Consider the following 24,214-nt stretch of genomic DNA (forward strand, 5'->3'; position numbering starts at 1 on the left):
GCGTAGTGGAGTAAGAAGCCTAAATAGTGTTAACTGGGTAAGTGTTAACTTAAAGCATGTCTTTACAAATGTAATTCAATCAGCATCCAACGTGAATAATTTTCCTTATTTTTCTGGGTGAGATAAAACAAAAAACAGATACTAGGTTGCATAATGTATTGTGTTTCCATAGTTTAGCAAAATTGCAAATCTTTTCTCGCTTTGAGCATTCGTTAAAGAAAACAAAGACTGGATTTTTGTATAGTAGTCGTATCAATGTAAGTGTAACTTAAACTATGTTTAAACGTTATTTCTACTCCAAACTTTACCTATTCGCACAGTAGGCCTATATATTGTGTTTTATGACACTGGAAATTGTTGGTTTCCGAACTTCAGTGGCCTAGTACATTGATTTTTTATTAAAACTTTTGTAGCCTATGAAACCTATGGCGATCGAAGGTTTGCAAGTAGCTTTTTAGTTTTATGCAAAATTACAGTAAGTTAATAGTTTTTACAGAATATTTTAATATATCAATCTATGTATATATGCTCACAATTAAAAATTCTATGTAAAACGCTATACTAAATAGTTCACTCAAATTGCCGAATTCGCCAATTGGCCAATTTTTTGGTGAATCACGTGTTGTGAATCACAGAATGAGTGTTTCTCTAGTAAATAACCTTTGCCGCGTAATTGTTGTGGTTGCAAAGTCACCGATTTTGCTTTTCAGCTAAATAATAAGGCGTTGTTTAACACAGCTCATCTGAAAGATGTTTTACAACTTTTCATGTGGTTTTTCTGGTGTAGGTTACAGCCATTACAGTAGTGTGACATATCATCTCGTCCTTTGACAATTAAGACGAAGCTAACAAGGCTTTTGTCTATTTGAAAACGGAAAGGTGATCCTACACACAGAAGCAAAAACCCTTTAAAGTAAACGCTTATCGCAGTGAGGCCGCAGCTTAACTAAAACTTTTTAAGGTTGCTGGCATTGTTTGCTTTTTTAAAGTTGCTGCAAAATGCTGCTTTATACAGAAGGGAACCCAAATGGTGAAAAGTACAGGTACGTAAATGTGAGCGAGATATTTGATACTGGGCAAATAGAAGCTTTCAAGCTTTGTTAAATCAACTTTAGTTATTTTTGTAGGTGGGTGTTTACGGCTTTATTTACAAAACTTGTTGTAGAGAAAAAGTAGTAAACGTATAAAATATTTAATGAGACCAGTGTGTGCTGTCCTATAAGTTATATATTTGTTTTGGTCTACAATTTTACGATTCTTCATTACCTTATAGCGTATATATAATATGGTATAATCCAAATATTCAATAAAAGTATAAACTGTTTTGGGCCTTTGATTGTTGGGATTATTATCGGCGGCAAAAATAATCTGTTGGATTTTTCTCGTGCGTAAAAGACAAGTGTGCAGCTTCTGCTTGGCACAATTTATCTTTTTCAAATAAATATTAGTAGAATATTATTTTTCTGTTAACTGTGATCTCATAAATATTATCCAACAATATTCTTTGATGTTATATCAATTATTTATACGAAATTATTTATAGTTATGTTTTTGCGCAGAAATCTTCATCGTTCTGGGCTGATCATCCAAGTATGTCTCGGCGATACAAACGAAGACATTTGGTTGGAGGGCGTTCGTGTTTCTACTTTAATTTCTGAATTGTACCAAATTATTTGGCAAAAAACTAGCATCCATCCTTCCTCCCAACGACTTTTTCTCGGTGGAGAAGAACTAAGATCAGATGCCAGCTTGCTTGATTACTACTGCACTTCCTCGGAACAAGAAAAGAGCGATTGTGTGTTCCGTCTGCGTTCTTTCATTCCGCTCTTAATATCTACCCTCGATTGCCCAGGTCCTATGTTAAGTGAGGTCGAGGTTAGTCCTAAACATGACGAGCCAATTTACGACATAAAACGACGAATTCGTGATAAGTTTCGCATCGAAATTAATCGACAACGTCTTCACCTGCATCCATCGACAATGGTTTCTTTTGTTAGAAGACGACCTCTCGATGACATCAGATTACTTTCAACATATTTGCCATTTTCAGTGGAAAAGAAATTTCTGGAAGTTATTGTACAAAAAAGTGACCCTGAAAATCTGAAATCGTTGAAAGAAATTTACATTCGACTACCAAGAAAAGTTACAAATACCCGCGCAATTAATAATGAAGGTAAACTCAGTTTCAGTTGTACATTGCATTGCAACATGCCTCTTGATACTAAGCCTAGTAAAACATTTAATCAGAAAAAAGAAAACACTCCAGCTCATCCGGACCAACTTCCTCCTCCACCTCCTCCTCAAACTCCAGAGAGTGACCTGGCAAGAGAAGAAACTCCAAATCAGCTTTCGCCTTCTGCTGCGATTGATACTTCAATTCTGTCCTCACATGTTGATGAAGTGTGGTGGCTGACAATAGCAGTTAGCATAGACCAAATAATAAGAAGGGATCCCACAATAAAGGATATCGAGAAGGTTCTAAACGAAGTTTTCAAATCAAACACAGCATTGGCAAATCAATTTACAGGCGAAGCCGCAAATAGAAAACCTGAGGAGTTGTTCGAAGCTAAAACGATTGGTTTTAAACTGTGTTCTACAAAACCTGTGACGGGCGATAAGCGGCTGGATCCAATCGATACCATTTACAGCAAACTGTTGATGCGTCACGAAGAAATGCTCTTATGCTTGACGTATCGTAACATGGAAGATAGATTAGAGATTTTGCCAGCAATTGGTAATGCAGACGATGGTAACACTGTCATCAATAGCGGAAAAAACATCACACCACTGATACCGCTACTGCCTTTGAAATCGTACACCGAAAAGAATGTTTGCTACACCGCACCCCCTGATCCTGTTTCTTTGAGATGGAGTGTAGATCCCACGCATGCAATAGATTGTGGAGCAAAGCCAGGAGCTACCTTTGAGCTTACCGGAGCATCATACTCTATGGCGTATGGGTCATGGGATATCCCGGAACATAGAAAGACATACGCAGAAATTAGTGTAGAAGGTTCACTTCATATCGGAGATCTAGGACTTTGTTCATTGATTCGATATGATCCATGTAGCGGTGAAGGACGACCTGATTTTGATGCAGAGGTTCTGATTGGTCAAAGCAAAACAAAACAAGAGCACGCCAATTTCAAGCAAAGAAAGCAAATAGTTTTCTACGTACAAGATGCAGTTGAGGTTACATTGTTGGGACCGGTTAATTCTTTAACTGTTAGATCTAAAACTAACAAATTGTTTCCTCCCTTTTCTACGGAGTCTGCAAACAAATGGGCTAACCAAAGAAAGCAGCTCATCAGCAGCCAACAAGATCTAAGGAAAGGGTCGTTCAACCACCCTACTCTTCCAAAACCCGCTCCATTTCATTTGCGGGTGGATGAACGGTGTATCGACAAGTCACAGTTGCTTTCAGACATTCTGCCATCCTGGAAAGATAGACGACAAATCAACGAAACAGAAATGGGTAAATGGTATCTTGGGAGGGAAAAGGTTACAGATATTGCTGTGAAACCCATTGCAGAAAACGGTGGAAAAATGATTGCTTTTGCAACACTTTGTGACAGAGGTGTTTCTACTGATGGTCGACCTTATCTTGCCGTCACCTACAAGCGTCTAATTCCAGTTTTTTCTGACGCCTCCATGATATATCCACGAAATGCAGCTATTGATTCCTTGCGTAAAGATTTGGATTTCCGTATACAAGCTCAGTTTTACATTTGCAACCCAATAGATGAAGAGTTATGTACTGAAACAGCTAATTTCACAGTGCGCTTGCGACAGCGCATCATTCGAGTTCATCATGAAACGCATACACCAGATGAGGTAACCAACTTTGAAACACCACACGCAGGATTAGAAGCAGCATTTAATGTCAAATTGGCAACGCCAGAATGGCACCGTGGTATGGGATTTCAGCTTAGCCCAACAAAAGAATTACAATCACCTTAAAGAAACTATAATAGCAATTACTGATTTAGAACACAAGGTGATGTCGTGTGGTGTCTTATATTTGTTCAATATATCTGTAACTGTTAATAAACCTTCACAGTCGGTGTAATGGTGATTGTACACTGTACATTATAGGTACACCAACCAAATCGGACAAAAACTGATATTTCAAACGTGATTTATAAGTAAGGAACAATCAAATTGTTCTTCATAATGTTCCAGAGTTGTAAACAGGCCATACATCGTTAACCCGAACCGGACAATTTTATTTGAAGCACGTATATGGCTCGAAAGTTAAATTTTCGAATGAATCAACGTCATCTTTTGATGCCATTTTTATACTGGCTGCCTTTTCTAAATTGCGCTTCGCTTTTTGAGAGAAATTTTTAGCACTCTGCGCGCACGCATATTCGTGTAAAGAAAGTGAAAGTGCGACGCAAATTTTTCAAAGCGTGAGTCGAGCCCGAATCTGGCCCGAACTTTTTTTCAAATTTTAGCCCGAACCCGAATACTACCCGAAAAGCCGGGCCCAATTTACAACTCTGAAATGTTCGTCAAGTCATTTCATGAAGTTTTGCTCGTCTCTTCATAGTAATTCGGCGGGCTGACTACTTTCTCAGGCGACATCGGTTCGTTGCTACTCCGTCGCGATATTGAAGCTGGATAAAATGTTTCCATGTTTCGCACAGGAGCCTCCACTCTGAGATATCCATCAGGCATTAGGAATGAAACTACGTCGTATGGGTTAATGTTGCAAGGAAGCTCAAATTCTCGTTTCAGTTCCCTAGACCAAAAAAAAAATAAAATAAATTAAAGTATACGCTATGCTCTTGCAAGTACTGTGTTGTTTTTAGTACAAATAACATTAAGATTTTAGTTGTGTTGTTGCAGTTATGGAACGGTTATAGACACTACACGAAAAAAGTGTTCGGATTTTGATCTTTAAAGTATAAGCTACGTAGAGTTGTATCATGTCGAGATAAACTAACTTAATCACTGAATTCGGTCCTTTCTCATCGGTGTCCGTATTTGACTTGGCTCGAATAACAAGCCGCGTGCCTTCAGTTTTTACTATTAAGTCACTTGGCCTGATTGTAAAAACATTATTTGTGAAAGAACAACTTGAAGAAGAAAATAACAATGATTTTATACACTAAGTTTAGACATAACATTGCGACATCAGTTTATCAATTTTATCGGCCATGTTTATAGTATACTCGCTGTAAGCCTACAAGTAGGAGTACAACTATAAACCATATATTAAAGACAATGTATTAAACGTTTACTTACTTAAATCCCTTTACATCTATGTCTACTTCAAATTTATCAGGATTATTTTGCCTTTGAGGACAAACATCTCTATCAATCTCAAACTCAGCGTCTTCTTTAAATTGGGCTGGAGCTTTCCTCAGAATTCTTCCTTCTGTATCCTGACTACTCAATGCTCTTCTTTTGTGAGTTGGCCAAATATCATCCAATTCTCTGTCAAAAAGCGATGGAAAATTGCTGTCCTGAAAAAAGCTGTCATCTAATGAACGGTTTCTGCAAAAAAAATCATCATTGCTCCCGTTTTTCCTAAAAAAATTCTTCTTATTCCACATTGATCGTAAACAGCGATCATCAAAGTCTCCAATCATTTTGTGCATTCTTTCATCAAAATCATCTCTAAAAAAGTTAGCCGTGAGTCGAGTGCGCCTTCCGACACGATTTTTTCTCGGATAGATATCGTCTTCATCATCTAACCACTTATCGGAAAATACTGAGCACACGTTTTCGACTTCTGGTGTTATAGAACCACTTGATTTACGTGAAGACCTGGATGAACTGCTTTTTAGGTAATCTGTTTTTATAGAAGACTGTTCTTCATTCGGTGTCCTTCGCCCTGAGCTCCATTCGCTCCAGGGATCATTATCAAATAATCTGATTCTTGGTGATTCTCTTCTATGAGATAATCCTCCACACGTCTCAAACAATTCATCAGGTGTTTTTGATGAAACTGGTGCCGCTTCATAATCTTTATTCGTTCGCGACATTTTTCACTCACCCTGCGTGCAGTGTTTTCAATAATGATTAATTTTTAGGCAAACGTTTTCCAATTTCAAAGTTCTTAATTCAATTTCGTAGATCTTCACTGATGTGGCTGCTGACCCTATAATATAGTATGTTAACCTTTTTAAACTCAAACAAAATTGTTACATTTATACGCATGTAACATACATGTAAACGCTCAAACCCATGAAACTCATGATATGTGTCGATGTGTGTTTAGTTCGTAGATTGACTTTATATCCCCTGTGGAATAATGCATAGACTTCTGGCAAATTAGCGATTGTTTCATCAATGGAAAGGGACGACACACTGTGATGCAATCAGATCTATTTTCGTCCATGATGCGACCCTCACTTCAGTCAATCCGGAAAGCTTGCTATCCCTTGAGACGCTTGTGTTGATGCATCAGTTTCAATGCATTCAACATGTAATAATAGAAGCCTTGTAAATATCGATTGAAACATGTACCGTATAGGCCTAACTCTTATTGGTCGTTTTTGAATTAATCACGTAAAATGTAACGCAATGTATCTAATAAACTTTGATTTGTCTGACAAAGTTAGATGTGGCTCGTCAGCAGAAAAAAAATTGCTGATATTTGTAAACCGGAAAATTTCTGTGATAAGAATGTGAATCATCCTATAAATACCAAGACATAACAGACTGGTTTTGTTGAATAATTATACTTTGTGGAGTAAGATCCAAGCTCATTTAAAGTGTCCTCTGTCAGCCTCCTTATAATCCTTTATTAATGATATGTGAAGAACTAAAGTTACGATATGTCAACTACTTGATTCCCAAGTTAGTTTCTCTTCTTGGTTGGACTTTCGAGACTCCTTCGCTATTCTTTTAAAAACTTTCCACAGACAATCCATTTGGAATTGAAGCATAACATAATTAAGTTGGCAGTACGTTTTATTTGATCGACTACGCAAAAGAAGTTATCACACTCAAAAAACTGTATTCTTCCTTGGCACTTTGCCAAGCAAATAACAATGACGCAGTAAATGACACACACAGTGGAAATTATGAATGTGGAAAGTAAAAACTATTGAAGTAGGCGCAGGTACGCGGACTCTTAAAAGAAGTACATTATCATCATTGCAGGTCGGGGCAATTTTTTTCTTTATTTAGCAGCAGCCAAAAGCATCCGTTCATTTCTTCGAAGCAGAAGATGTAATAAACTAATAAATTGGATGAAAACCCAAATGAGCGTAGATAATTGCCTAATAAAGTTTAGCTGTTTCGATAATTGCTCAAACTAGGGCGCAGTGTCGACATAAAGAAATAGAGAAACGGTCCCAGGTAACAAAATGAAAAAGAGAAATAGTAACGAAATCACAGTATCAGTGCAAAAACGCAAAGACAAAAGAATGCAATATGAAATTAAAATGTACGTCCTTAAAGAGGATGGGCGTGGTCCGATGAATGCGTTAATCTATTGATGTCTAGAAGCGAGTTAATCTCGTCTATTGTTGCGATTTCGCTATTACTTCCCTGAGGAAGCGCAACGTACAGACAATCGACTGGGTGTGGTTTTGTGCTTGCGTTTCTTGATCCACGCGGTGGCGTTACTGTGCGCACGACGAGTTCTGGTTTAGACCGGTATAACGGCGGGTTGCAAGCAATGTCGCGCTTCTCATTGGCCGCATCACCGGTTTTCGGAGGAATGACAATGCTATTTCGGCTGGTTCTTTTGTTTTCAGCGTCATTGTCGTCGGCTGCTTGATGAGACCCACGATAGCAAAATGCGGCACCAACTCGTCCCCTTTTCCCGCAGTATATCCACATAAACGCGGCGATACCGATAAAGAGCGCAACCGCAACACCCAGAAATGCGAAAGTAACTGCTTGCACAACTGATACAGAAGCTTGATCTGAAGAACTGTTTAGAAGCGCAGAGCCATCTACGACATTTTCCACGTAGGATACATCGGAGTTGGAGGATTCAACTTCAAGTTTGTGGACTATGCGAGTAACTTTGATGTTAGTAGATGCTGGATGACTTTTCTTTGGAGGAGATATTTCTTCGACAAGAGGTACTCTCTGGATCTTAGGAAACTTTGCTCCGCCAGTTCCAGAAAAAAGGGTTTGCAACGAGGACTTCTTAGATTTAACCGCATTTCCTAGTTGGACTGGAGCTACGGATAAGGTCGTGGTGGTTGTTGTTGATACCGTGGGAACAGGCAAGCGTTTTACTGCCTTTTCACAGCGTGCACCCTGGTAACCTTCAACACAAACACATCTGTATGAACCTTTCCTGTTGATGCACCGTCCGCCATTTGCGCAGGCGTTTTCTTCCATGATGGCGCACTCGTTCACGTCCTGATTGCAATATCTGCCAACGTATCCACGAGCGCATTCACAACTGAAGTCACCGATCAAGTCGTGACAACGGCCACCGTTAGCACAAGGCCTGGTCAAGCACATCTTGATACGGGTCTCACACCTGTCGCCAGCGTATCCACTCGGACATGAACATCTAAGAAATAACAAAAACGTTATAGAAAAACGGAAACAACAACCGAATTGGCGTTACGGCAGATGATACTATAAGATATATGTAGTAATTAACTAATTATATATATGCTTTATACTATACAGACAAATTCCCTTACTTTCCGCATCCAGCAATGCCGTTGCCAATTGAACACGTTCCTCCGTTTAGACATTGAAGAGCAACATTGGGTTGGGTAGAGTGCGCAACGGTGGGCGGCACAATAACAACAGGCTTTCGTTTTTCATTGCAGTTTCTACCTGTGTATCCTTCCGGACAAACACAAACATAGGAACCTTGTTTGTTGATACATGTCGCTCCGTTATAGCAAGGGTTGTGTCGTTCACAGAACTGCATATCTGTACAAGAAAAAAACAACTTTAGCTATTAGAAATCAATTTTAACCTTACTTGTAGATATATTATTGAGGTTAAAGCAAAAGGCGCAACTCACCAAGGTGACAGTGTCTTCCGCCGTAACCCGCCTTGCAGTTGCATTGCCAGGGCTGATCACATGTGCCATGAATGCAACCTGGTGCTAACGTGCATTGTTCGCAATTGTCACCTTCCCAGCCTGGATAGCAACTGCAGGTCCCATCAGGTTGGCAATAACCTTTTCCCAAGTTGCATCTCAATGCACAATCTCCTTCTGTGACAAAAAAAATAAATTTTATTGTTTCTGAAATTAAAAAGCATAAGATTTGTAAACTTACAATTCGAAATATAGTGAATGTCATTGTATTGTCTCAGTTTTTATCGATTTAATTCAACGCAAACAAGTCCTTAATGTTATCCAGAAAATTGGTACTACATTACGCCCCGGGGAAATAAGATGCGGCCGCAACAACATATCCTTTGAATAGAAATTCTTGATACGACAATAAAATATTTCATTACAAGCAGGCTTGTGATGAAAGAACAGAAAGTTTCATTCAAACCTAGTTTAATTACATGGCGTATGGCGCAAAATTCCCGAAGGAGTATTATCGCCTCAAAATGTGAATCCATGACGTAGGCTACACTCGATCAGGAGACAATCTCGAGATAATTTGCCATCTTCTATCCAAGATAAGCGACAGACGCTCACTGTAAATACTCAACAAATCGATTTCGAGGAGATTATGCGATTGTACGATCTGCTTCCTGTAAGCGCGTGCCTTTTTTTGTTCAGGCAGACTGCAAGGCGTAAGTTGACGGTATCTGGTATGCGTGCGCCATCGCAGAGTTCGTAACACCGGCTGTCGCAGGGTACGAAACGTTATTCCCTCGCGAGCAACTCTGTCAACTTTCTTATGGGCGATTATATATATTGACACCTGTTAGACTAAGCACGCGAGTAAACCAACCGTGACCCGTTAAGCCGAAAGGCGAACTCCTTTTACCACAGCTACCGCATTGTTTACTTTTTAAAATTCCTGATAATGGGGTTTAAGTGGCTACAATTTAAATGCACTAACACGAAGGGCTTTACGGACTATTGACAAAATGTAGCTCGGGTCACCTGGCAACAACGCCACTTGCATGTTCCCAGGCATATTAGTAGTTCATCCGTCTCTACCAACCCTGCCAGAGTCGCGTCGATATTTTATCCCAGAACACAATACCTTGCGCCTATATTACATCTTGTCGGCGCCTGGCTAAATAATTCGAGATTACAGGTTTATAACAAGTGCTTGACTGCCCCAACTATAGAGATAACGATATAGTAAGGATTGTTTTTTTCCGTGGGAATAAAGCCACCAGCGCATAGCCCTAATGGCGACTTTTGATAACGGAGTCGTTTCAAGTGGGTTACATCTGTCTCATCCAAACCCACTTCACATTAATAAAGCGTTTAAACAATGTTGACTGAAAACAAGTGTTTTGAGTTTTTTGTGGTATCTGAAAGTGTCATATTCACAAGAAGCACGAAATTAAGCTTACGCAAAAAACGTACGTTTGACTGGACTTATTTAACGTACTTTCTAATACAGGTCAAACGTCATTGCTAGGCTATATTTGCCTATGCCTTTATTAAGTGACATTTAGGTCATGGGAAATTTGGCGAAGTTAAGCTAATACCTACTACCGGTATACATCAATACTCTGTAAACAATTGAGTATCTTCATAGTACTAGCACTCTTAAAATTAGGTTTTGTTTGTAATCTTTTGAAAGGTATATTAGTATGGCACGGCTCTTTGCGCTGTAAACAAGTAATTTGTTTTAATTTCTAGTCCATGAAAGCTACGTTGTGTTGATTACCAATCACATTTAACTTACAAAGAAAGGAATAATAGAGAAAGCTGCCTGTATAGTCCCGTAAATACACGAAGAGTATCAAGTAATTGAACTGTATCAATTACATTATAGTTAAGGCATAGAATGGTAACAATGGTTAGAATGGATGAACGGCGCGTCTTCTAATGACCTAAAGCAATCCCGCTCATCGAGCACCTTTATTCGCATGGCCTGGGTAACGTAAGATTATCATGTTTACGTTCTAGTCGGTGCACTCACCATTTGGGTTTCCCACGCTCGTTCCCACCAGTGCAAGAATCGTCGTTACAAAAGCGACTCTCCAAAGGTACTCCGACACCTTCATCGTCATACTAAAGCAGCGATGATTGACAGCACAAAACCAAGTAACCCTGAATGGGTAATTCTGCCCACGGCAAAGAATAGCGATGGAGTTGGTCGAATTGAAAGTAACCTAACTCCAATTTGCAGCCCTGTTGGTATATTTTGACGTCAGTAAGTAGCGTCAAATGATAGGATTGACTTGGCAATCAGAAAGTTTTGGTACTATTTTTAGATGAAACGTTTTCCTGCAAGAAAAGACCAGTATACTGATTAACAGATATTATAACAAATATATTATTAATGTTTATCATAACATACTTATTCAGTCAATCCTTGGGCATAAAACACATAAATCATCCTGACGGCTGTCAGTGCTAACATTCTTCCGTTGTCAACTATTTTTGGTTACATAACCTAAAGATTACAGAACTAAAGAAAGCTTTTGGATACAAATGGTTCCAACGCTTGTTTTCAAATTGCACTTGTAACTATTAAAAAACGGCAATATCTGCGTTACCAAAAAACATCACATTTTATCGTACGTTTTTCACATTAGTAATGCTCTAGTCTTTCATCGAACTTTGGCAGCTAGAGCCCGAGGCAGCCGGTTCTCAGCTATCGACCGTGGGAAAGTGGTGTGAGATAGTTTACCTAAAACGCGATAAGACATCCACACACGTACCAAAATACCACAGTCCGAACACCAAAACAAAAGTACCGCGCGCGGCCTAACCTATCGAAATTGTTACATTTAAAAGCCTAAAATACCACCCAACCGTAAACAATTTACTGTCTCCAAAACGCAATAGAAACACCACAGCTCCTCGATAATTTGGTAGAAACTATTAGTTCAGTAACAATCGTATAGCATACCGTGCTTTTTACCTGGCCTGTTTTGCGGGAAATGCTACTGGAGAACTGGCTTCCAAATTCACTTTCTTAATACCGTGACTAACAACATACATAGGCGCCTCTTGTTACGTTCTTCTATGGTAAACATGTCTTTAACTTTTCCTTCTCAGAAATAGCTTTGAAATATTTCAAAGCCGCTGACGCTCTGGTATCTGTCGCCATGTAACTCTTCTAGACAAAATTGAACGACAATTTTCTCACGCGCCAACTACTTTGTAGCCAGATAAAATGACAACCATACTTGCCAGCGTAGTATTTATACTGACCCATTTTTTTCGTTTTTGTCGTTTTGAAAATTAATTTCATGGATAAGCGGATGTTTTCTTGTCCATTATTACGAAACAATAGCGGTTCATATATCCGATAGATGAAATGTGTTTTTTGCTGGAGGCGATACCGGAACTTACTAATACCTATAATCATTCGCAAAAGTTTAATCTATCGTCGCTGACAGCGTTTGTTAGCAAAATTACGCCTTTCATACAAAAATGTAATTCATTCTAGGTATTAAGCTTAACCGGCTTTACACCTCATGCCGCTGTCTACGTTTTTCCGTTCTGACATGATCATCTAACTGACGACGATTCTTATACCAACCACATGACACTGTGTTCCAGTCGCTTTCATGGACACCTGCCGATTAGAGACGGCTTTCTATCGCATTTTACTTCGTAATGATTAAAGGCTGGCCACGCGTACCCAATATTGCTGTTAGACAAGAGGTAAAAACGTAGAGAAAAAAGCACGCCTAAATAGATAACAAAGAATAGCTGACAGTTGGGCAACGCGCATCGCCCGTTACTAGAATACAAAAGCTAAAGGTCCGAATACGAAACGCGCCAACAGGTTCTGGAAGGCTATTAAAAACAAACAAAGCTGTGCAGCGAAAAGAAAAACTTACGCAGAGACGTCTTCTGCTACACGAGACAAAATTCATCAAGTCGTAAACTTGCGCCCCTTACACCAACCAAGCTGCCGCACGCGCCATCTCAGCAGGCTGCCTTTTGTGTGACAAACGCCAGACTGCTTCAACCAAGACCACAATTTGTTTGTCGGTGGGCATCAAAATCGAAGACAGACTGCGAAATTAAAACAATGGTTAACTACCAATGGACAATTAAATAGCAGACTTTGCATGCCACGTGACTGCATCGAATAACATAAGACTACCGGCGTTAGCATATCAGACACCATTGTTTCAAATCAGCCATAACAAATGACAACATTAGGTTGAACAAGAGAGATGTAATCCGCTTGAACAATAAAAAACCAGAATCCAATTCAAATTTGACCGTTACCACATCCTGTTGTAACGGTGAACTATAAGCAATTTAGTTAAAGACGGCCTGACAAGGCATGATTTCAAATTACCGCAAAAACCTTTATGCGGTGCATTTCACCAATTGATTGAGAAAGTTTATGCTTCACCGTTGCCATTGATTTTGACCTTAAACCTGACCATATAATTACTTTATTGTTCAAAGTTAAACAGTCTACATTTTTCGGCAAACGTTACTACTTTTCGTCATCCGCTCTTACACCATACAGTCAATTCTGATTTATGGTTTAATTATTACCTTTATAAGACGACCACAAACTGCTGCTGTCTGGTTACACAACTAACAGCAGATGATGAACGAAATACTTACAATACTTAATTTCTCTTCAAATTAACGACAGTGCCTCATTTGAAAAACAGAGTCGGCCCTGCCAGACGCTGCATGGTTTTGCCAGTCAGATCGTAAACTAAGCAAATGTTAATTGTCAATGTTTAACGACTTAATTTAAATAGTCGTTAGTATACCATACCGCGCCGGACAGACTCGTTAGAAACTTAACGATCTGTGTCTGAGCTGGGTTAAATTGGATGACCCATATTTATGAAGAGGAAGATCACTTGTTGAAACACAGCAACAGAGTGTCGGGCATTGTAACTTCCTACACATCTGTGTATGAAGCAAGAAGGGTGCGTTGAACAGTGCTTTGATCAAAACACACAGAAGACTGTGGTATTTGTAGGAGAACAAACTAATCTGCATTTTTGATTCGAAATGGAATCACATCACCGTACCTCGGCACGATTGCAATTCCATTGGTAGTACTTCATGGATTGACACATCAAAGGGTTTATCTGGATTCCAAGCTTCAAAGATTCCCATAAGAAAACTACAGCCCATAAGATTATAACTGAGTAGAGAACCCGACAGTGCCATATTAAGTATATCTCTGCACGGTATTAACTAAAGACTCAAAATTAATCCACGTTGTTACTTTTAAGTTTCAGATATGAACCATCTCATCGGAACAGGCTTAACATACATTTTCTTTTAGCCTATCTTTTAATTATGGGCTATAATAAGATTTAGATAATGTCATATTGAAGTTAAAATTAAACCCGGTTCTCTTTTCATAACCTAATCAATAATGTTACTAATTTCTTTTACAAAGTAGAAAATGACCATTTTCAGTTGAGCATTGTCAAAACGAAACGCCCAGAAAGAAGTAATCAATTATTCATTTGCAGTTTTCTGTGGACCGTAAAGCTGGTTGAAAAAGTTTTATCGAGATGCGCTCGCGTGCCTTCTACATAATTCATCGCGATAATTTTCTCCATCCTAAATTCATCTTGTCAAATGTCCCTCTTTGCTACAAGCAGGTGCTCGCAAAGCGTCACGTCATTAATAATTCACCGGGTATAACATGAATTCATGATGTATTCTTAACTATAAATCATAATCCTAAACCCAGTACCAGTTCATTTGGCAATGCAGCGTGTTGTTGCGGTTTAGAATGCCGCTGTGAAGGTACCTCGAGCCCTTCATTCTATACTGGATTTTGTTTACAAACACAATATCGGTTTTGTTGTAAAATCAGCCTCTTATATCGAAAGTGCGTTTTACAGTGCCCTTGAAGATCCTTTGCGTACATGCTTCAGTGTTAGAAATTTTATTTCTCATGTCATTCTGTCTCAGTAATGACTAGCCAAAAAAGTGGATTGGTTGTTATTGCATGAAATTTTCTTTCCGTCAGATTATCGTAATACAGTATATCACCAATTCATCACTATATTTGTGTGCAGTTTCTTGTGTTTGTAAAATTAATTTACGGTAAATTAAAGTAACCAAAAGCACATTTCTAGGCAAAATATCTGTTTTCTACACGTCTTTCCTTTAACGCTATATAAAGGTGGTGTATTATCTTCTGCAATCTGCATAGCTAATACTATACCTTATATGTATGGTTTGCTTGCTAGTAGCAATGACCTAACTAAACGCCCTATTACAACCTTGTTTCTCAAGCTTCACCAATTAACAGCCTGAATGTGAGATGCCAAGAAAACCTTAGTTTCAGCTCAACAAACTAAGTCGGTCGATGGATTGCGGTCGAAAAAAATTGGACTATCAAACACTGAACTCTGTGACTGCGGAAGCACGCAAACTATACAACACGTCTGAATTCTTTCCCCGTACTATGTTCTCCCGGCAATATTACACAACCAGTTACGAAAAGTTGACTGCTTTTACTAGCTAACTTAACAGATTTTTCAAAGCCGTTTACATCGATTGAACAGAAGTATCATGTCCGTATTTGGCATTACTAAATAAAAACCTTTTTGGCGGCAATTTCGTAACGACAATGCCACGCGCGTAAATGTCTACTGTATTTTAAACTTTTGAGTGTATAGCAGTATTTATGCTGGATTGTAATAACGCAAAAATATGAAAATAGAACAACGAAGATAATCCAAGCTACAGTATATAAATCATTGCAGTATTATTCATTAATTAATTAATATTCAGTCCTTCATAGAAGGCCTCTGCATCTTTCAGAGTTTTTCTTAGTGGTTCTATTATGATGCTTGCCTTCGTTTCGCAAAAAGTGCCAGTAGCCGTTGCTTTCAGTTGCCGAAGAAATGTTTCCAATATTTTCTCGTTCCAGTCTGACTCGAAATTATACTAAAACAAGTACATGAGAGTCATTAGGTGCAGCCCATAACTGATGTTTAGCCAATACGAAGATAATGAGCTAAGGTAATGCAGACTTTACTTACAGAGCTGTATTGCACTTGTCGCAAACAACTGTGCTGGAAACGCGAGATTATGACAAACACGTGACCATGCATACTTAAATACGAACATTGCTGTTTCAGCAGATTGTAATCAACAAATATCTTATCAATGCTGTATTGCTATATGTTTGTACCCGTAAGAATGTTTCGTAAAGAGCTCGGAATGTAGGGTTGCCGGTACCAAAGAAGCTTGATTCAATTCCATGGACAGCACCAGCTCCACCTTTCAACTCAGCATCGTGGCAAATGTTACTTTCGTCTCGACAAAAATTATTCTTAAAATTCCAAGAGCAGGGAAGTTGCTTTATTATGGCTGCGACAAAAATGCATCAAACATATTATAATGTTCTAAAGAAGCTTTGTGTATAAATTTCTATACAAAAATTAATATCTCAAAACTAAACGTAAATTTTATTTATAAATTTGTATAAACAAATTGTAATGCACGGTTTACATTTGGTATAAACGCACATTATTTCAGCATATATTCACTATAACAGTGGTTCTCAACCTTTTGTGGTTCGTAGCCCCCTTACAGTGACCCTAAAAATCTGTGGCCCTTGCTCATCAATAACAAATGTAGATTGTAGATTGCAAAACAATTTTTACTTCACTACTGCCTGTGCCGTAGCCTTCGCACCGTTCATTTTCGGCAGCAAGTACAAGCACAAAAACGTCAGAAACTTGTGTTGCCCTTTGCCTCATCTTCCCCTACTACCACACTATAGCTCACTAGTGACGTATCTGCTCGTGGTTCCTGTAGAACGTTCCCATAGCCCCCTGAGAGGCCATGAGTCCCCGGTTGAGAAACCCAGCGCTATACAGTATGCACGGTATACCGTATTAGCTGAAAATGGGGTGAAATTCTAAAAGTGTTTCTTTGTAATTGATAAATAAATACGACTTTTATAGAATATTTGCAATTAATATTTTTTTATATTGTCGTATTATTGTATTGTATTTATTTCTATTTATTGCATTTATCGACCTGATTAATCTGTTTGCATCTGTGTTGACTCAAAATAAATAAACGATATGACTTTAAGTTTGCATTTTACTGGAAACAGAATAAGTCATGGAATAAAGTCAAACTCATTCTGCCAAAGTTTTAATTCTGTTCAGAATTTCCGAATATCTCTGTTGGTTTGGAAGAATTTATCAGATTAAACACGAAAGTATTCGCGCTTTTGACCGTCATACACCCTTATAGGAGATGAATTATAAATACTTTGCGTGTTTATAGCCCAGAAAATTTAGACAAACGAGACTACGAGATTGACGCCGAGCGCCAGTCTGTAGTGATATACTACAACAAAAGACCCCCGAAGGGATTACGTCATCTCTGCGGGACCATCGCCTCACATATGGTGTTTCGACCGGTCTGGCACGTGTCGTCCTGCTGTATCATGCATAAGGCGCTCAACTTAAAGCGGCCTTCTGGCAAACAATGTGTCGTACGTTGCTTAGTCGGGAAGGAAATGGATTTGCATTAAGTACATTCGACCACTGTATGTAAGGGGAAATTTAACACGCGCGAAACGTCATAGCGAATGAAATATTGTTGCCGAACTCGTTTCATTTCTAACACCTCTCGAATTTCAGTTGTAGTATGGAACCCTGTGTTTTACATAAGCAACAACAAAGTTCTTCATTGCTGAAAAAGTACAGTTGTTTTTAGTTGCTTTTTTGTATTAAGCGCATTCCTTCAAGAAAAGACTCAGAATATAATTTATTCTTTAAAATTTTTCGGCATAAATTATGGACCTATGGTAAACCAGTTTGCTGATCGTTGTTTCGTTCGGTTATACAGTATAAAATCATATCTTAACATTGAAATCATTCTATTTAACTGCAAAAACACTCAGAAAGTTGTTCGCTCAAAATCAGCTGTGGATTTTATCTACAAGTGAACGGTTGCTTTATGTAGAGTTTATTCATTTTATTGCTTTATTTTCTCTCAAAAATGCATGTTATATATACGCTATACTTTGTATGTAGGCCTATATAGCTTATATACCGGATACCGGCCTATATACCGGATATGGTAAAACTTCTTTGGGTTAATCCCACTGTGAACTTTAATGCGCAGTAAGGTTAGCTTTGTTAAGTAAAACAACAGCTGTCCATATTTTTAGAGCCTATTTAAAACACCAAATGCTCCATGACCGTTGGGAAGGAGTCACCAAAAATTGTTCGCAAGATTAAATGCAAAAATCCGGTCAAGTATTTCAAAGGTGGTTTAAAAGAAAGCCAATAGATAATTTCTGTTGAATCGATAATTATAACTAATAATTAGTACAATCGATCAACTGAGGAGTATTTAATCAAGAATCACGCGAAGAAGACCACTGGAAGACTTACTGACTTTTAATCGCCGTTGTTACTTTGATGCGTTGCGGTTTAACGGCACCAAGTATTAATTCTTTTTAACTATAAGGTTACTACAATGATAACTTCACGTGGTGAAACTTTGAAGATGTAACCTGAATCGTCCAATAAGCTTAAAAGCGAGTAAACCCAATCACTTTATGCTGAAAGAAACTACATTATTATACTTCTACACCCAAACGAAGCGACAATTTAATCTTATACCTCTTTTATGACGCGTATGCTCTTAGATTTACTTGAAAATTAAAAATAATTTTATTGGTGGAAGCAACGATTTGAGCCATATGAAAGTTTTGAAAGTAACCTACACTAATTTCCAACGTAAATTTTGTGTAGCCAAAGGTAATACAGGATATGCGTCAGCAAGAACGCCTGATACTTAACCTCTTTGTTGTACTATAGACTTATCTGTTAAGCAAAGATGAAGGTGCTAAGTTTCATTCAACCTAATTAAGTGCCATAATTATGATGGAAAACACGTTGGATATAAAATAAATCTCTGTATTTTCCACATATCAGTCATCTTTCATTTAAATTTAAAAACAAACCTGGGTTATAGTGAAACATTATATTGAGAAGCTTTTGATCGTGTTCCGCGACATCCTTGAAGCGATTGTAATACTTCATAAGAAGTTCACTTCCATAATTTAATGGCTCAGCGTGGTCGTCCTTTATGTCGCGATATAGAAACCACTTTGTGTTGAGCATTCGTGTAAAATTCATCACCATAATCTAGGTTATAAAAATTTTGTAGATAACTATGCTGTAGATTTTTGTAGGCATATATAGAATAAATAAAGCAAGTCCATAGTAATTGTTGCTAAGAGTCTGCATTTTTCTCTTTTACATCAGATATGAGCCACGCGACTCATTATATTATACTTACCCCAGAATTTATTTGAAAAAGTCCGGTAGGATGTGAAATAAAGTATTCGTTATCCTTTGAACCACCAAGCGGATGACCAGCAGTTGGTGAAATGGCCACTACTTCGTGTGATTTCATTTCTTTCAAATAAGCCCAGAGCTCATTGATGGGTTTTATGAAAACTACGTCACTGTCGGCATAAATAGCCGCAGATGTTGTTTCTTTAAGAATTAGCTTTAAAAGTAACAATCATCATTTTAGTTGCATTGTTTCACACTACATTAAAACTAAAAAGCATAAGCGCTGTTAATAAGATACTAACAGCAAGATAGCAAGAGGAATAACTTCACAAATAGTTTAATGACATCAGAGATCAGCAAAGCTTTGAGTTAAGAAATGCAATATATGTGCTGCTAGTAAGGCTTTACTTTGCAATACAGAATTTACCGGAGTAAAAAGACGATAAGAACCACAAGGTTTGTACCACTTCTTCCACTCCTCTGCCAAAGACTTTTTTATGTATTTATCATAATCCAACGCGTACACTGTATATTTCACTTTCAACAAAATGCGATCTGGCCACGATGCGATCTTTAAGTAACAAATCAAAGTAATTAATGAATTTTTCAGTAAGTTAAAACTTCTTTATCACATCAATCCACAATCCATAAATTGTAAATTAAGTCAGCTAACCACCTCGTTTGAAAAAAGCGTCATCATATCTTCTTCGGTGAAAATATGCATATGCAATGCACTGCGCGCAAACATAGCGGCTGATTTCAACATTGTGATGGTTTGGTCCATTGGTTTACTTAAATCCTGTGTTAAGTAAAGACCTTTATCATTTACAAGAGTCGATGGGATGGTTGTATGCATAGATAAACAATATACAGATAATATTATGATAGTGCAATAATAGTAATGGAGGTTATATAATATAAGAACCATATTAAAGGCCATTTCGAAAAATGAAAAACTCTTGCAACAGAGCTGTGAATGAAATAAAATGGAATGACTAAAAGAATTATTGTGTTCTTAATGATATATACATTTAAATATAACAAAATTACCCTAACTCCGTTATGATCAGGCCGACCACATGACACTGCAATTAAATGTATTGTCTCCTGGGTCTCCGGCGTTTTCGGTGGCTTCAGAAGCTCCTTCGAAAAGAGTCTCTGTCTGTAAAATTCACGGCTACTTAACAGAAAGAATTAGATGTATGAATATGACTACAGCATTGTCATTATAAAAATGCGTACATTTCTTTGTTGATCCAATTACCGAATATTCCATAGAGACCAAGAACAATTAAAATCCAAATAAAAAGCACTTTTATTCTCGTTAAGCGAAGTAATTTGAAACCTTCTCGTTTCATTTTAAAAATGCTGGAAATAATGCTGTTACGGCTTTTTCATTGTTAACCTATATCTGCAGATAAATGAAGTCTATTTAGACTTAAAAAAAGTTGTTACACTAAGAAGTTCTTTAATTGTAATGTATAAAACAATATCAGAAAAATATCCCGGATATGCAGCAAATAATATGTGTGCAACTCTTGTGGTATTGTGCTAATGCTGTGGTATCGGAAAATTTGTCTAGGAACTGAGGACAATCTTGGCACAATTTGTTGTCTTCACTTTTTTACATTTTAGTTTTTTTTAACTTTTATCTGGCCTATTATCTTTTTAGTTTTGTGATCTGACCCGAGTTGGGCACTAGCTGTTAACAAAAACCAATAAATACAAGCAAAACTCGCCTTAACGCATTGCCCAAGGGCATTGTTATAAAAAATTACACTATCTGGCCATTGTGAAAATTGTTGCCACAGTTTATAACTTCAGCACTATGATGTTGGTTAGTGCAGGTTGGGAAAGTTTAAAAGCAAATCAGACACATCAGTATCTTGCACCAATTTGAAATAAAGGAGCTAGTTTAAATACCAACAAAAACGAATGTGCGTTGTCAGAAAAGTAAACCTTTGTAAAATCGATTGCGAAAGCATGCGTTGAACCAGTGTTCCAAGAATACTTATCTAGAATCTTTTCCTATTTCTGCTGCTTGCTTGAGATTTATACTTGTTCATGTCTTGACAGATTTCTTTCATTTGAGAGCACAACACTAATACACTTCGCTAAGCATAACCTTAGTATCGTACAATATCATAGTTTAACTGTATTAACTACTCTACGACCTTTAAGATTAAATATGAAGTCTATTTAGTAGACAATAACCTCCTTAACAAATGAAAATGTTCTGCTTCACTGCGTTTAGACGGAGCTTATAGTAAACGTATCCCAATTGCTACCTCCCGTCTATTGTACAAAAGAGTGAAAAATTTACCCTCGAGCAATTCGTGACGTTTACAGCAGGTCTACATCTAAATCTGAAATTACCGGAGCATTATAAACAAACTTAGTTTTGCAAACACATTTTCGTAATGCACCAAGTGATTAAGACTTTGTTGGTTTTCTACAATGTGTAACAACCAGGATAGATGGTGGATTAGGTTTTCACACTTGACAGAATTTTCTTAAAATCCCAGTATAATCATATTTACCAGCAATCCTGACAAAAATAGCGTTTAAGTACGCATAAGGGTGCTATTTTATCAATATCCATACAAACGTTAAGTAACCTGTGAGTAAAGCTAAACAGGCCTTAATGCACGTAAACGTACAACTTGAGTCAACCGACCCCAGTTTCACCTTCAACAACGTGTGTAACGTGGGCATTTGTTCTGTAGCTCTCGATTTTTCATTTTCATGTAATCTATACTTTGCATTCTTATGTTGAATATTTTACTTAAATCCTCTTGCAATTCCAACATCGTGCTGTTGTTTTTATGATTTCGAGTAAACTTATTCCTTTTATATCTGCCAATCAAGTCTTTTCAGTTTTTATCCGTTTAAATATTTATAATTTTTGCAGGGATAGTTTGACCTGTTTTTCTAGAGCGTAGAACATATTTAAAGGCTTCTCATTAAGACCCCAGCAGGTTTTATTGTCGCCGTGCATGTGCTTTAAGGACACATCACCAGTCTTGTAGTAAAACGATCTTAAAACTCTGTCGCCAATGTAATTGCATACATCTTTTTCCACATCAGAAAGATGGCACGAAGTTGATTTTGCACGAATGTATGAATCAACACTGTCTTTATTCATTTTTTCTGTCAGCAACGGCAAAAGCTCAATCAGCATTGTTCTTTCAGCAAGAGTGAGGGGGTTTTTGTGCATAAATTTCATATAAGCTTTCATAAATTGCTCGCGGTCTCTGTTCCGTTCATATAGCGAATGCACTTGTTGAAGTACGAAGGCTGACATGGGCGGTTTATCTAACTTCGTTTTGCAATTGCGAAAGGCTAATGACCACAGATCTCCTAAACTTTTCTCTGAAATAATGTTTAACTCCGTATGCATTCAACTCATATGCGACTTCAGGCCTGCTTTAGTTACAAATTTTTTCTCGCACGTTACGCAGGGATACTGCATATTGTTACGGGAATCGTGATAAGTTTTTTTCTATAATTTCCATCACCTGCTCCATAGCCTCCACTAGGCATTCATCATCGCTCCATGTTTCAAAATCATGCATTTCTACTTATAAAAATATTCTAAACAGAAGTACAGCATTCAAACTGCAAACATTGCTGAGAAACGGTTGCAAAGTTTGTACTGTAGTAGAAGTAACGGCATAAAAGTTAATTTAAATATTTACCCTTGGAAACGCAAATGGAAGCTTTCAAGTGACTTCATTTTAAATACATAGAACTAAGTTAATCTTAAGGTTGCTACTTTAGTTTTTTAAACATACTCAAAATGAGATTATTTACTGATGACGTGATGAGTTTACTTTAGTTCAGTAGTTCTTAAACTGGGGGGCGTGTAAGATTCATAAGGGGGGCGCGAGAAATGACAAATGTGCATTTTCTTCTACATTCTTCATTAAAGATGTGCATTATCTTCTACAAATCCGCGACTTAAACGTTTGGTTTCCCAAAAACAACTACATCCGTCACATTAATGAAAGTTAATTGAAAATAAATTGTTGTTTTGCAATGGGGTGGGGCGCGGATTTTTTAGGTACCGTCATGGGGGGGCGTGTGCCAAAAAGTTTAAGAACCCCTGCTTTAGTTCAAAACAAACAACAGTGATGATTTAATTTAATGAGGAATTTCATTTATTATGTCACAAAAATGTATGTGCTAAATTTCCATTGTGGTTGAATATTAATATTAAATCACATGCTGTTTTTCTTTTAAATGCAGTCAGGCGTGACTTGGCAGAGAAGCTAAATACGAGAATGCTCCAAAAGAGAAAAAGGAAATAAAGAAAAAGAAAAGACGATTGTCCAAGCATAAATTATAAAGACATTGGTTAGTAGAGATTGCATATTGTTTAGAAACATGACAACTATAGGAAGAAATGATTGTAAAACGTTTCAGCATGACCAACGATCTGGGCCGCATTTAGACCATGAGAGGCCCTAGGCTTCCATTTGTGAGGCCCCTTATTTTATTTTTGAAGTCAGATTCGACCGATAGCAACCAATGTTTCTAAAAAAAAAAACAAGACACTATTTGCATGTTCTTTATTTTGGGATGTCTTTAGTACAAAGGTGTCAAAATGCCCAAAAAACGAACCCCTGCCCTAAACATAAGACGTAAGGTTCTCTAAAGCAATTAAAGCGGCATCAATCCCAAACTTCGAAATTGAATTTCGAGGCCCTAGGCTTCAGCCTGCGTAGCCTATTGGTAAATCCAGCACTGCCAACGATATAAAGAATGTTGAGAATGTGAATGTTCTTTATATCGTTGGTGTGAGGTACCTTTGCTAAATTTTGAATAAAGAAGATATGAGTCGCTTAGAGAAAGCAGGTGAAATACAAATCTTTTTAATGGAACGGTTGGACGT

At 37.7% G+C, this 24,214-nt stretch overlaps 4 protein-coding genes across 5 annotated transcripts; 1 reads left to right on the forward strand and 3 right to left on the reverse strand.

Annotated features, from left to right (window-relative positions):
* The first annotated feature begins 739 nt into the window (after positions 1-739).
* LOC143463171 (uncharacterized) lies at positions 740-3,960 on the forward strand. The gene is made up of 2 exons (XM_076961573.1): positions 740-1,043; positions 1,560-3,960. The coding sequence occupies exons 1-2, from the start codon at positions 1,000-1,002 to the stop codon at positions 3,958-3,960; spliced, it is 2,445 nt and encodes an 814-aa protein (XP_076817688.1). The 5' UTR covers positions 740-999.
* Positions 3,961-4,003: 43 nt separating this feature from the next.
* LOC143463172 (uncharacterized) lies at positions 4,004-6,338 on the reverse strand. Its single transcript, XM_076961574.1, has 3 exons — positions 5,251-6,338; positions 4,950-5,048; positions 4,004-4,744 (listed from the first exon to the last, which is right to left on the reverse strand). Exons 1-3 carry the CDS (start codon positions 5,991-5,993, stop codon positions 4,525-4,527), a joined length of 1,062 nt encoding a protein of 353 aa, XP_076817689.1. The 5' UTR covers positions 5,994-6,338; the 3' UTR covers positions 4,004-4,524.
* A 568-nt stretch (positions 6,339-6,906) lies between these two features.
* Positions 6,907-11,331, reverse strand: LOC143463098 (uncharacterized). 2 transcript variants are annotated; one of them, XM_076961474.1, is made up of 4 exons: positions 11,004-11,331; positions 8,960-9,154; positions 8,628-8,865; positions 6,907-8,491 (listed from the first exon to the last, which is right to left on the reverse strand). In XM_076961474.1, the coding sequence occupies exons 1-4, from the start codon at positions 11,092-11,094 to the stop codon at positions 7,411-7,413; spliced, it is 1,605 nt and encodes a 534-aa protein (XP_076817589.1). In that variant the 5' UTR covers positions 11,095-11,331; the 3' UTR covers positions 6,907-7,410. The 2 variants fall into 2 exon arrangements, with proteins under 2 accessions (XP_076817589.1, XP_076817590.1); XM_076961475.1 differs by lacking the exon at positions 11,004-11,331 and adding an exon at positions 9,457-10,963.
* A 4,290-nt stretch (positions 11,332-15,621) lies between these two features.
* Positions 15,622-21,445, reverse strand: LOC143463333 (glucoside xylosyltransferase 1-like). Its single transcript, XM_076961799.1, has 8 exons — positions 20,563-21,445; positions 20,371-20,482; positions 19,997-20,119; positions 19,748-19,891; positions 19,322-19,534; positions 18,984-19,167; positions 16,182-16,360; positions 15,622-15,934 (listed from the first exon to the last, which is right to left on the reverse strand). Exons 1-8 carry the CDS (start codon positions 20,676-20,678, stop codon positions 15,764-15,766), a joined length of 1,242 nt encoding a protein of 413 aa, XP_076817914.1. The 5' UTR covers positions 20,679-21,445; the 3' UTR covers positions 15,622-15,763.
* Positions 21,446-24,214: the final 2,769 nt, after the last annotated feature.

Source organism: Clavelina lepadiformis, chromosome 6 (assembly GCF_947623445.1).
Source record: "Clavelina lepadiformis chromosome 6, kaClaLepa1.1, whole genome shotgun sequence".
Taxonomy (NCBI): domain Eukaryota; kingdom Metazoa; phylum Chordata; class Ascidiacea; order Aplousobranchia; family Clavelinidae; genus Clavelina; species Clavelina lepadiformis.